At 46.9% G+C, this 14,264-nt stretch overlaps 1 protein-coding gene across 1 annotated transcript in view; it reads left to right on the top strand.

Moving 5' to 3' along the window:
- RSPRY1 (ring finger and SPRY domain containing 1) overlaps positions 1–14,264 on the top strand; it is a 53,173-nt gene that overhangs the window by 9,098 nt on the left and 29,811 nt on the right. Inside the window, exon 2 of the mRNA XM_004600645.2 lies at positions 12,212–12,716. Coding sequence (XP_004600702.1) covers positions 12,367–12,716 — 350 coding nt within the window. The 5' untranslated portion in view covers positions 12,212–12,366. The remainder of the gene's footprint in view (positions 1–12,211; positions 12,717–14,264) is intronic.

Genomic DNA, 14,264 nt, shown 5'->3' with positions numbered 1-14,264 from the left:
CAAAGCGTTAGCATGAAACTTACTGAGAGCCCAAGCCTGCCCTTCCATAGAACAACTTTTGTTGTTGTTGTTGTACCATCTACCCACTGTACCACTGCTCAGGGCCCTGTAGAACAATTTTTTTGTTTGTTTGCTTTTTGGGTCACACCTGGCTATGCACAGGGGTTACTCCTGGCTCTACACTCAGGAATTACTCCTGGCAGTGCTCGGGGGACCATATGGGATGCTGGGAATCGAACCCGGGTCGGTCGCGTGCAAGGCAAACGCCCTACCCGCTGTGCTATCGCTCCGGCCCCTATAGAACAATTTTTAACTGGATCGATAGTGCAGGGTGAGGCCGTTGCCTTGTGTCCCGCCTGCTGAGCTGGGTTCAGATCCCTGATACCACGTAATGATCTCCTGAGCACAGAGCCAGGAGTAGCCCCTAAGCACTGCTGGGTGTGGCCCCTGTGACTCCCCCCCCATTACAAAACTACAATAAGTCAGGTTCAATAGAAATGAGAAGTATAAATACTTCTAAGAAGGGAAGAATCAAAATGATGCCAGACTGAAGAGAGATCAGGAAGGAACTTGGATTGTAACCACAGTCTTCCAAGGGAAATAGGTACCGACAGTATGATTTAGAAAGCATTACTGGGTTGCTGAGATAGTGCAGTGGGCAGGGCAGTCGCCTCGGCGCACATACCTCACAAGGGTCTGATTCCCAGCAGGCGGCCCGTATCTCCCCAGGCCCCACCAGGAGTCATCCCTCAGTGCAGAGCCAGGAGTCAGCCCTGAGCGCTGCTTTATGTGGCCCAAATACCTAAAAAATAAATAAATAAATAAATAGAATTACAAAAGCATTACCATTTAGATGGTTCCCTCCCTCCCTCCCAAAAAAAAAAATCCTTGCTGCTAAGTAAGTAGCATCCAGTGATACGATTATTAAATCAGTTGGTGATTGCTATAACCACAAGTTTAATAGTTTGTGTATATTTAAATTCTGTGACTTTTTCTTGTCTCACAAGTCACTTGACTAATGCTGAGAAATCTTCAAAATTGGTGATGTATCACAGAAATATACATAATTTCTAGTCTTAATCCTTTTCCATTTTATCCAGTCTGTCAGCTCTTGAGCAATATACCTATAATGTCACTGTCACTGTCATCCTGTTGCTCATCGATTTGTTCGAGTGGGCACCAGTAACGTCTCTCATTGAGAGACTTATTGTTACTGTTTTTGGCATATCCAATACGCACGGGTAGCTTGCCAGGCTCTGCCGCTCGGGCTCGATACTCTCGGTAGCTTGTCGGGCTCTCCGAGAGGGGCGGAGGAATCGAACTCAGGTCGGCCGCATGAAAGGCGAACGCCCAACCACTGTGCTATCACTCCAGCCCACCTATAATGTATTGCCTGTTTCGGGCTTTATCCAATAATTACCTAATTACCTAAGTAATTAGGTTACCTATTTAGGTTTGTTTTGCGGCTTCGTAGCATAGATATGGTCGAGTGTGCCTGGAGCCTACGTATGGAAGGCGGAGGGAAGGCGGGGCGCTGCTGGGGGTCGACCCCAAGGCCTCTTTCACATGTGCAGAAAAAGCACTCCACTGCTGAACCCCCGCCCAGTCCCGCAGCTTGGGTTTCTGTCTATACTGCACATCGCCACTGAGGGATTCAACTCTAATGGTCATTTTGGCTGTGTTCTAAGATGGTCTTATTGATTGATTGATTAAGTTTTGGGGCCACACCCAGCGATGCTCAGGGCTAACGTGACTGCAACTCAGGAATCACTCCTAGCTGTGCTGGGGGACCACCTGGGATGCTGGGGCTTGAACCTGGATCAGCTGTGTGCAAGGCAAACGCCCTGCACACTGTACTATCCTTCTGGCACCAGGAGAGTAGCCCTAATGACCCCAGAAAACGCACTCTTTTTTTTTTTCTTTTTAAATTTTACTTTATAAAGTTGTTCACAATTATTCATTACATTTAATATTCAAATACCAATCCCACCACCATTGCACCTTCCCACCACCATAGTCTGAATGTTCCCACCCCAAATCCCAAATCGTGCCCCCCCCCACCACAGCTTGGTTATTGGTGGTGTAGCATATGAGAGGTTGCATGGCTGCAAATGCGGCCGAGCGCTCAGGAATTCTAAAATTTAGAATGTGATTATGCAGCAGATTCTCTCTGGGTGAGGCCAGTGTTGCTTTCTTCTGGGGGCTTTCTTTCTGAGAGGAGACTCATTCTTAGGGTTTCAGTCCTGTTCAGCCCGCAGGTCCTGCCCCCTGTGCCAGGCTCTCACGGGGATCTGCAGAACAGGGACTTTCAGATCTCGCATCAGAGCACCTGGGGAGCTCTTCAGAAGACACCTGTAGAATGCGCAAGGGCCTGGGAATTCTGGTTCTGGCTACTTGGACTGGGCCCAGAATTTGCATTTTTACGTGCATAAGTGATTCTAGTGCCCATCACCTTTCATGGTGATCAAGCGACCGTTGTTCAAATAGCATGGAAAGTGAAAATTACGTTAGTTATATAGTAGGTAAAAATGAATTTTTTTTTTTAGTTATCTTAATCTTCTTAACTCAGGTTTTACCCCCAGCCCTCCTCTCTCATATTATTTTAATTCTGATTATGTATTCATATCTTGTTTTGGGGATCTAGTTATGCTTCAATTTGTTGTTTGTATTTTTGGTTTTAGGGTCATACCTGGAGATGCTCGGGGCTTATTCCTGGCTCTGCGCTCAGGGATCACACTTGGCGGGGCTCAGGGGACCACATGTCGGGCCAGTGATCAAACCTGGGTCAGCTGCCTGCAAGGCAAAACACCTTACCTGCTGTACTATCCCTGTGTCCCCTGGGCATCAATTTGTACATGTAATATTCTACTTAATCCTCGTAAGAAAACTGCAAGTATAAGAACTACCTATGATCTAAGGTGTCTCAGGAAGCCAGGGATGTGGCTTGAGAGCTTACCTTCCAAGTGTGTGCACTAGGTTCAATTCTCAGCACTGCAAAAAAGAAAAAAAAATTATAATATTTGGTGTATCAAGAAAGTACTCAAAGCTGTAAGCATCACAGTATTTGTATGCACAGTGCTATGTAGAGTCTAGTACCCTATATATTGTGTAGTTACTTCCTTAAAACAGGGATCCCGGGGCTGGAGTGTTAGCACAGCAGGGAGGCCATTTGCCTTGCCCAGCTGACCCAGGTTCAATTCCCAGCATCCCATATGGTCCCCTCAGTGCCACCAGGAGTAATTCCTGAGTGCGTGAGCCAGGAGTAACCCCTGTGCATTGCCAGGTGTGATCCAAAAAGAAAAAAAAAAAAAACACAAAACAGTGATCCTAGGAAAATAGACCACATAATACTTAAAAGCATGGTAAAAAATAAAGGTCTCAAATGTCACTTTATCATCCATTCTTTTGCCTAAATTATTGTTTCTTTAGTAAAAAATATATATATATGAATGATGGGCTAGAGTGATAGCACAACGGGTAGGGTGTTTGACTTGCACGTGGCTGACCCGGGTTCGATTCCTCCGTCCCTCTAGGAGAGCCCAGCAAGCTACCAAGAGTATCCCGTCTGCACGGCAGAGCCTGACAAGCTACTCGCTGCATATTCAATATGCCAAAAACAGTAACAAGTCTCACAATGGAGGCGTTACTGGTGCCCACTCAAGCAAATCAATGAGCAACGGGATAACAACAACAATAACAAAATCCTTGCCTTGGGGAGAAGGGCCAGGACTGAATCCAGGTCTCCCACCCTGTGCTCTATCTCTTCTGCACTCGTTTCAGATATTTTTTTAAGGCAGCACCTCTTGTTTTTCTCCTTGTGTGTTTCCTAGTCTTTCCTTTGAAATGCCTGCATAGTTTGTTACACATATTACAACTTGTTTATACCTTTAGTTGGTATTTATACCTGGTCCTTAAAAAAGAAAGTCTTTTTAAACTTTTGATTTAATCCATTTTCTTCTCTAACATTATGTTTTTGTTTGTTTTGTGTTGGGACCATACCCAGCGGTGCTCAGAGCTAACTCCTGGCTCTGTGCTCAGGAATCATTCCTGGCAGGGCTTGGGGCACCAAAGGTGGTGCCAGGGATTGAATCCAGGTCAGCCGTGTGCAAGGCAAGCACCCTACCCACTGTACTATCTCTCCAATCCCCTGGCATTTTATAATTGACAGTGTTTAGGGGAAATGATTGTTTTGGAAGAAATTGATCCAAATTACACTTGAGTCCAGTTTGGAAATAAGAAAATTTTGTTTTTGTCTTCCAAATTTAGTCAGTTTAATTGGGGAGAAAGGGTTGCACTGTACTTTTGATGCTAAGATATCACTCCTGGCTCTGTGCTCAGTTTCTTCTGGTGATGCTGCGGGGACCCGCCCATATGTGTATCAGGGATTTGAACTGGGGTCCGCAGCATGCAAGGCAAGCAGCCTACCTCCCGTACAGTGTCTTCAGCCGCATTCAGTGTATTTAGAATTTTTGTGGTTAATTCCTCTGTTGGGGGTCAGGGAGATAGCACTTGAGTAGAGCACATGAGTAGCATCTGGGAGGTTGTGGGTTACAGTCCCAGTATTGATTCTGTCTGTCTGTCTGTTTCTGTCTCTCTCTGTCTCTGTCTCTCTCTCTCTCTGTCTTCCCCCTCCCCCTCTCTCTGTCTCTATCTCTCTCTGTCTCTCTGTCTCTGTCTCTGTCTCTCTCTTATTGTGGCCCTAGTGTCCCCAAGGTACTTCTTCACTAGAGTACCACAGAAGCTCTTGTTGTGGTGGTGTGGCCCTTGCAAAATTATTTTTTATTACAATTATAACATCATGATTTACCAAGTTGTTCATAATACAGTTGTTTCAGGCATTAAATGTTGCAGCATAGTCCCACCCTCTGTGACCGTCCCTCCACCAGTAACCCCAGTTTCCCACCCACCACCCGGCCTGCACCCTTAGCAGGCACAAACAACCTTCCTGCATGTTGGTGTTAGAACGGAAATGATGAGTTATAAAAGCTTAGGTCAGCAAGAGTCCATCTGTGGGCGTCGCTGGTCCTCACAGTGAGGTGCCTGAAGTCACTACCTGAGGACTTTCTGGGCTGGTTCGGTGCCAGCTGAGCCTCTGGGCCACCGTTTCACAGTTGGCGCTTGTGGGCCTCCGTGCAGCTTTCTTCCCTCAGAGTCACTGTGGCCCGACGGGGCCGGCAGTGCGGTGGCGCTCGGCGTGTGCTGCAGGACCTGTGGGGCGGGAACCGCGCGGTGGCGTGGCAGCTGGCGGGGCTCAGTTGTGGAGCTGGGCTGCGTCCGTGTCGCTGGGTGATGTTTTTTAAAAACCATCACGGAGGGATGAGGTATGTGATAGAGCACATGTCTGACTCACATGTCTGAGACCCGGGTTCACAGTCCCTGAAACCTCCAGAAAAAGAGAAGAAGCCAAAGGCTGCTGTCTGTATTGGCGTCTCCCGTTTCCGTGGACGCTGTGCTGACTGGAGACTGGCTTTATGGAAGTCTTAGCAAAAGCATCTTCTGAGAGAACAAAGTGTAAGAGTCTCAGATCTAACAAAGTTGTTTTCTTCTTTTTTTCTTTTACAGCCTTCTGTTTAACCCTCTACTCACAAGCACTGCCGGCATTGTTTCTTGTTATTTATCCTCAGTAGTTTCCCAAGTGTTGGCTGTGACCCTGTGGGGACTCCATTGTTCCCTTCAGGTCTTTGTTTCCTAGAATTTTCTCTCCTTCACACTTCTGGGTCATTATCAGTCTTCCTTTGTACCCAATTGTTCCCTGCTTGAGGTAGGTTTTCTTGAATTTATTTTGGATTCATCTACTATTTGTACTGAATGCCTGCCTTCTGAACTTTTTTTTTTTTTTTTGCTTTTTGGGTCACACCTGGCGATGCACAGGGGTTACTCCTGGCTCTGCACTCAGGAATCACTCCTGGCGGTGCTCGGGGGACCATATGGAATGCTGGGAATTGAACCCGGGTCGGCCGAGTGCAAGGCAGACGCCCTACCCGCTGTGCTATCGCTCCAGCCCGTCTTCTGAACTTTTATACTGATCGTGGAAAGGCTTGAGAACTTGAGAGAGAGACCAGTGTAATTTCTTTCTGCTCTGGTAATGTTGACAGGGCTGTGGGGAAAAGCCTTGGAGGGCACTGCCCCGGGAGAGAAGCTCTTTCAGCAGAAGGCTTGTACGGGGCTCTAGGCCTTTCCCCACACTGTCAGTTGGTTCTCTGGGGCTTTTTGGACAGCACAGTCATTAAGAAACTATGATTATCCAGAAGATTCCTGTTCACCCTTATCATGAGGTAGTTTTGTTTAAATTGGTATAGAGAGAAATGTGAAGAAAAACAAAGCAAATCTCAGCATAAGGTACCCTGAGCACTGCCGGGAGTCATTCCTGAGTGCAGAGCCAGGAGTAACCTCCAGGCATCACTGGATGTAACCCAAAAACAAAAAAACAAATAAATAAAAAACATGTTACTGCAAAATAAATCACAGGCGTGTAGCAAACAAAGCTTCTAACAGGTTCCTTCTAGGAAATGAATGGACTGTCAGAACAGAAGAGAAACTCACAGTTCTATAGATGTGTGCGATACTTGGGTCTTGATAAAGTCATTTTTGTTTTGTAACTAAAAGAAAATTTACAGTACAAGAGGATTTTGGGGAAATCTTCTCTTTCTTTCTCTCCCCCCACCTCCTTTCTTTATTTTGTGGGGTGGGCCACTCCCAGCCATCTGTTGGGGGACCATATATGCAGTGTGAGGTCACCTAGGTGTAAGGCCTTAGCCCCTGTGCTGTCTCTCTGGCCCTGACTTTTCTTTTTAACCTCTCCTTAATATGAATGTTTCCAATAGTACCTTCTCTGTAGGCTTTCTGTGAGAAGGCCAGAGCTTAACTTCTTCTTTTTTTTTTTTTAGGCTTAAATCTTTTTTTTTTTTTTTATTGAATCACCATGTGGAAAAATTACAATGCTTTCAGGCTTAAGTCTCAGTTATACAATACTGAAACAACCATCCCTCCACCAGTGCACATATTCCACCACCAAAAAAACCCCGGTATACCTCCCATCCCCCCCACCCCCTGCCTGTGTAACTGATAAATTTCACTTTACTTTCTCTTTACATTGGTTACATTCAATATTTCAACAAAAAACTCACAATTATTGCTAGGAGTTCCCCACTAGAGTCAGACCTGCTGTGAAGAGATATGAGGTCGCCCGGCCGAAATAGTGGCCGCGCGGTTTTGGATTTCTGTATTTTAGCAAGTAAGGCCAGGGAATTTCTTCCAGAAATTGGATCATTGCAAGCTTGTATCTCTCATTAGTGGTCCTCATAATATGACAGTTGCCACACCCTTTCCACCCACCCCCCGCAAGGAAAAAGGAGAGAGAGAGAGGGAGAGAGAGAGAGAGAGGAGAGGGGAGAGGAGAGAGGAGAGGAGAGAGGAGAGGAGAGAGAGGAGAGAGAAGAGAAACCTTTCCCTTCCTGGGCAGGCATGGGGCCGCTGCTTAGTTTTCAGTCTGGAGACATTCTGCAAGGAGCTGCCGGTACCAAAAGTAGTTTAGCTGGCCTCTGGAGTTATGCTCGTGCAGCTTAAATCTATTTTTTAATTGAAATACAATTCATATACCATATTTTGTACATTCCATTATTGACTTCTTGACTATTGACTTTCTGGGTTTTCTCAGAAACCAATATAATTTTTAAGGTTATAGAAGTGCTGGGGCCAGAACAGTAGTACAGCAGATAGGGTATTTGCCTTGCATGCAGCCAACCCTGGTCTGGTCCCCTGAGCCCTGCCAGGGGTGATGCTAGAGCATAGAGCTGGGGTATGCTCTGAGCACAGCTATGGGTGGCCCCCAAAACAAACACAAAAACCCACAAAGACTCTAGAAATGTACACCGAGAGTTATTTCTGGTTTCTGTCTCCTGTCCGCATAAGCATCGGGACCTCTCAGTGATCTGTCCTGGAGGGAGTTGTGCGCTCTGGCCTCTGCACTAGCGCAGGTGGCATTGCTTTGACTCTGGTGATTAGAAAGCTTTCTCTGTTAAGAACTGTCTTGTGAGCCTTTGTATCATGCTCGTACCAATTCTTTAGTCATCTTTTTCTTTTTACATGTGTTAGGCCACACCTGGGTACTCAGGGATCATTCCTGGCTGTGTGCTCAAGGCAGGAATATTCCTGGCAGTGGTCAGGGTGTATGTGATGTGCACGGCAGTCACCTCATCCCCTGTACCATCTCTCTGGTCCTTCAGTCATAATATTTATAAGTGCAGTTTTCAAGTTTTGAAGGGCAGCCTGGCTGTGTAGGCGGGACCAGGGATATCTGCGACACCATTTCACTGCTTCACTCAGCCATTGTGGGCTTGGTAGTCTGGAGACAGATAATGCCTGCCTGGGTTTTGGGGTTTGGGTTGGGTGGTTGTTGGTTTGGGGATCATAAACCTGGTGATGCTTAGGGACTACTCCTGGCTCTGTGTTCAGAGGTCATTCCTAGCAGTGCGTGGGGACCAGTGTGTGTTGCCAGGGATTGAACAGGGTAGGCTACATGGAAGGCAATAACATCTATCTATCCCGTGTTCCTCCCCTCTTCCCGTGTGCGTGTGTGTGTGTGTGTGTGTGTGTGTGTGTGTGTGTGTGTGTGTAGATATTCTCTATCTGTTTTTCTTCTGTTTCCCACTATGAGCAGTAATTTGGCTTTGTTGTTTGGGGGTAACACCCGGCAATGCTCAGGGATTACTCCAGACTCTGCTAGAGGTCCATCCCATGGTGCTGGGGGTGCCATGCGCTGCCAGGGATCAAGCCCAAAGCTGCCTGTATGTGAAGCAAGTGCTTTGAGTAGTAAATTGGGTAACTAAGAGCTTGCCTTCAGTATGTCCGAAGTAATGGTAGCAGCTTTCCTCATCTAATCTCACTGAATTGTATGTTTTATTTATAACTATATTCCTGACTCAAGGCTCAGTTTATGAGGATTTAAGAGTAATTAATGTCCTTTTGTGTCCTAGTCCCCAGGTACTGGTTTGATGTTTTGCTTTTCTGTTTTGTTTGGGGGCTACATCCAGCAGTGCTCAGGACTCATTCCTTGCTCTATGCTCAGGGATCACTCCCAGCAGGGCTCAAAGGACCATATGTGGTGCCGGGGATTGAACAAGGGTCAGTCGAATGCAAGACAAGTGCCTACCCACTATACTATTATTCTAGTCCCCAATTCTTTGCTTTTTACTACAAACTCCCTTCTTCCAATTCTTTCCGGATCTAACCAGATTTTCTCAGCTTAATAAAGAGCTGACTCTAATTAGTTGGGTTTGCTTTTGTTATTAGGGTCTTGGGTTGATTGATTGTTGACTGTGCCAAGGATCTAGCCCTGGGTTTCCACATGCAGTCCACCTCTTTGAGCGATCTCCATAGTCTCTCCTTAGATTTTTTTTTATTCATTTTTATTTTATTTTCCTCTTACACTTTATATAAACACTGTGGTCAACAAAGTTGTTAACATAATGATTTGTTACAGACATTCGGTATTTGAACACCAATCCCACCACCATTATGCCTCCCCTTCACCATTGTCTCCAACTTCCAACCACCCTTAAGCTTGCCTTCATAGCAGGCCCTCAGGAATTTATTTGCCATTGCTTGTTATCAATAATTTACTAACAGAATGATCCAAAAAATGTTTCCTTAGAAGAAAGTTAGTGAAGATTGTTGTATCTCACCATGGAGCCACTGAGTCCTTGTATAAGAGATTACTGAGATGTTTTTACAGGTTACGCCTTCTGCATTTATGTTTTGTTCATCTCGGTGGGGTTGCCTTCTACATTACATCCCACCCAGTCTGGTGTGCTACTCCTGGGTTATCAGTGTTGTAAAGTTTAAGATGTGGCTTCAGGAATTCCAGAAATTCTAAACACGGTGATGCAGCTGGAGTTAAATTTTAACAGGGTTGCAACTTTGGGTCATGTGTGACTTCAGGGCTTCTAAGAACGGGGAGATGGTGAGGAGGTAGCCCATCCCCAGCTCCCTGAAAGCCTGGAGATTTCAGTCACAAACCCAAGTCTGAGTTTTTCAGAGGATTAATTTCTGCCTGAGGCTTGTCTGGAGCAGGGGAGTCCAGCCTGGCGTGTGGCGATTGTGAAGGATTGGAAGTTTTTGGCTGCTGGGGCTGTGGACGGGCACTGGGCTCACCCGCAACCCCTCGAAGGTGTCCCGGGCAACTCAGCCTTGTGTGGGGCCCGGAAGAATCTCTGCAGCTTGTTAGTCTCTTTTGAGATTTATTTATGAGTCTTTGGGTCATGACCGGTGAATGGGCTTACTTGGCGCCGGAGTTGGTTCGTGGGCATGACTTCCTCCTTAATTTTTTTTTTTTGACGATGAGCTTATGATATGGAATGAGAATAGTCATCTACAAAATATTGTCGGCAGGGACTGTGCCTTATTCGCCTTTATTCTCCCTGCAGCATCCTGGTTCCTGGAACAAGGTGCTTCTTTTCAAGCAAAGATAACTAGTTTCTCGGTATTCTTAACTTTGAAGTAGATACTTTGTGCAGCAAGCTGATCTTTGTGAAATGTAACCTTGTAATACATATTTGCCTTTCCTAAAATAGCCTTGCTTATGTAACAGAAAAACTTTGTAACTACTTTGTAATTTTAAAGAAAATTTCCACCTGGGAAGTCTATAGTTTGGCTAATTTAAATGAAACACTGTTCTTTCATTCTTCCTGACACCAAATGACTGTTATCACATGTGTCTTGTGACTTCTTAACTTCATCTTTAATTAGATCCTTTATTTGAAACAAACACTGAGGCTTTCTCACCAGGTATAAGGAAGGTGTTGATTCCCAGGGAGATGGCTCAAAGGACTGGGTCTGCTGCGACAAAGCCAGTCAGATTGGCACCTCCGACCTCCCTCCAGCTGGGGGTCAGTTGCAGAGAATGAGACAAACACTCAAGGACTGCACCAGCTTTAGGGTCGCCTGGCGGTCATCAGCGAGCTCCCAGGCAGGGCATTTTCTGTACAGTATGTTTCCAGCACGGGCGGCATAGTTTGACAAAGACATAAGGACATGCACAGTGGGTGCGTGAGGAGCAGAGACTGGGGTGTTTCACATGCCAGTCAGCAGGAGCCCTTAGAGTATAAAGTCATGCCAGTTTTCCTAGTCTGGATTCACCTTCCCCTCTGCATTTGAAACGCCCTGAAGTCTTTTATTCTGTCCTTTCCTGGGCCCACATTTGCTGCCTGTCACCTGCTCGCTCCTTTCCTGGCCATATGTTTGCTGCTCCCTGATTTTCTTAAAACCTACACTGTTTTGCGTTGGAGAGATAGTACAGCAGGTAGGGCGTTTGCCTTGCACGCAGCCAACCTGGGTTCGAGCCCCAGCATCCCATGTGGTCCCCCAGCACCGCCAGGGGTAATTCCTGAGTGCAGAGCCAGGAGGAACCCCTGACTATTGCTGGATGTGACCAAAACAAACAAACAAAAAACCTAAACTGTTTTGTCCGGGGGGATGGTCCCGGCCTTGGGGGTTTTGTTGGGGGATGGTTTCCTACACCGGAGCACGTCCTTTGCTTGCGGCAGGTCTGGTGTCAGTTCCCAGCAGTTCCCAGCACCACCTGCCCGATCTGCACCACACTGGAAGTAAGTTCTGAGTGCTGCTGGGTGTGTCCCCAGAGAGAGACATCAAACCCAGGCTTTCCCGGCCGAGCACCGCCCTGGCCGGACCGTTTGCTTCTCAGCTTCAAAAGCAGCCCTTGAGCTGCTCAAGCGTTAGGACAGCGGGCAGAGCTCGCCTTGCACGCGGCCGCCCCGGGACCCCTCCCCAGCATCCCACATGGTCCCTGGGCAGCCGCCATGAGGGATTCCTGAATACAGAGCCAGGAGTGGTCCCTGAGGTGTGACCCAAAGATCAAAAAAGAGGGAAAGCCCTTGAAAAGATCGCATGCATTCTTCAAAAGTGTCTGTACAGATAAAGCTGTACATAGTTTTCTTTCAATCATCGGTAATTCGTGTGATTTACAAGAATATGCTTTAACTTAGTGATCCTTTTCATAATGGTAAAAAATGAGTCATTGATAGTTTTCTTATGAAAAGATAACCTCTGTGTTGGAAATCTGTGAAAAAAATAACTGAAGATGATTCTTCATCCTAATCCTAATGCCTGTAGTCTCCAACTTGGAAAGTTTGAGTGAGAAAGCACCCGAGAATCTGAGATCCATTACCCTTCTCTCGTGTCTTTTTTCTTTTAGAATTGCCACCGGCTGACCAGGATTTCCTCTAGTTGATAATGTTGGAGATCAGATCTACCACTTTCTTCGGCATTCAGTTATTAAAAACCAATAGGATGCAATTGTCTCAACTCCAGATTATGAAAACAATACTTGGGAAACTGAAAACTATCTAAATGATTGTCTTTGGTTGGGCCGTGTTCCTAGCGAGCAGAAGCCTTGGCCGAGGTCTGCTGTCGACTCTTGAGGAGCGCATAGCTCACTTCCTGCGGACGAGAGGGGCCAGTGCTACCATGGGCAATTCCTGCATCTGCCGCGATGACAGTGGAGCAGAAGACAGTGTTGACACCCAGCAGCATCAGGCGGACAGCAGCGCAGTGCCCACCGCAGACACGAGGAGCCAACCCCGGGACCCTGTTCGGCCCCCACGGAGGGGCCGCGGACCACACGAGCCAAGGAGAAAGAAACAAAACGTCGATGGGCTGGTGCTGGACACACTGGCCGTCATACGGACGCTTGTAGATAAGTAAGTATGTGACTCAGAGTCACGTTCTTTGTACGCAGAAGGGTTCTGGCAGTAACCATAACTTTTGGACTCACTTCACTGAGATGGATTTGCCAAGTCTTGCACTCATAGGGCGAAGGAGGATGTTTTATTTCTCTTCTGATGGCAGAGTAAATTATAAGGTTTACTTGCACCAACTCCTGTCTGGAACTACCTAAACTCTTCCTTAGCAGCAAACATTCATTAAAGCTCTGATCTTTATTAGGGAACACAGTGGAGATGGAGGGAGCTTGTGCGTGCAAGCCCCAGCGGGGAGTGATTTCATGAAGACTCATTCTTACCTTGCTTGCCCGAGGAGGTTGAAGATGAGTAGTTCTTGCCAGGAGTGTGGCTGGCTGCTGCTTCCCTTGGCGGCGTAAGGAGATGGATGGAGAGTTTTCATCCTCCTCCTTGGCTTTTTTTTTTTTTAATCCCTTATTTGGAATCTGTTTGGGAAGCTTTGTGAGTCAACACTGGAAGGGCACACCTGTGCATGGTTTGTTTTTTTCCCCCTTGCTTTGTCTCACTCTCTAAGTATAAAATCCCAGATTGAATAACTGTGAGATTAAAGGGTATTGTTCACACTGAAAAACAGTTTGATCTCACCCACCCAGCCCTGTGGTTAGGAGCAAAAGCTCAGAACCGTGAGGGACCGAGGCTCACGGTCAGGCTCCGCCCCTGAGCCAGTGGCATGACACTGGATGGACTGCTTCTAGACTCTCAGCTTCCTCCTGCATGGAGACGAGGAATAAGGCCTTTACGGGAGCTATCGTGTTCTCAAACACCTGTATCGAGGGCCAGAGCAGGTAGGGCGCTTGCCTTGCCCACGGCCTCCCCTGGGCGCAGAACATTACCAGCTCGGGGGTCGTGCACAGGCCTGGCATGTGATGAGGCCCCCGGCTTTGACTCCTGGCACCACCCTAACCCCCAAAAACTCGCTTGGATGATATGGAGATAGGTTATGTCTCTAAAGCTGTTTTTACTTCTGACTGGCCTAGTGAATTTAAGTATTTAATAATCATTTTTTATAAAAAGTCTGGTTGCTCAAAAACAAAAACATAAGGGTCTAGAGAGATAATACAGGGGGTAAGATACGTGCCTTGCATGTGACTGACCTCAGTTCAGTCCCCAGTACTGCTTGTGGTCCCCCAAGCACCACCAAGAGTGATCCCTGACACTAGGAGTAAGCCCCAAACACCAGCGGCTCTGCCACCCCCTCTCCTCCCTCAAGATACAGAGGGGGCCAGAGAGAGTGTACAGCGGGTCGGAAGCTTGCCTTGCGTGCAGCCAGCCTGGGTTAATCCCTGGCATCCTGTATGGTTCCCCCGCCCCCAGTCATCCTGGAGTGATTCTTGAGTGCAGATCCAGGAGTCCCCCCTGAGCACCTCTGGGTGTGGTCAAAAGAAAGAACAACCAACAAACAAAACTATAGCATAAAGCAAGGTAAACCTGTGCATTTTGTTTTCTGAGGCAATTGTTGTCTCAGAAAGATCTTCCTAAGTATATCTGAACCAACCTTGGAAGTAGTTC

This window comes from Sorex araneus, chromosome 8 (assembly GCF_027595985.1).
Source record: "Sorex araneus isolate mSorAra2 chromosome 8, mSorAra2.pri, whole genome shotgun sequence".
NCBI lineage: Eukaryota > Metazoa > Chordata > Mammalia > Eulipotyphla > Soricidae > Sorex > Sorex araneus.
This window is presented reverse-complemented; position numbering and strand designations above follow the sequence as displayed.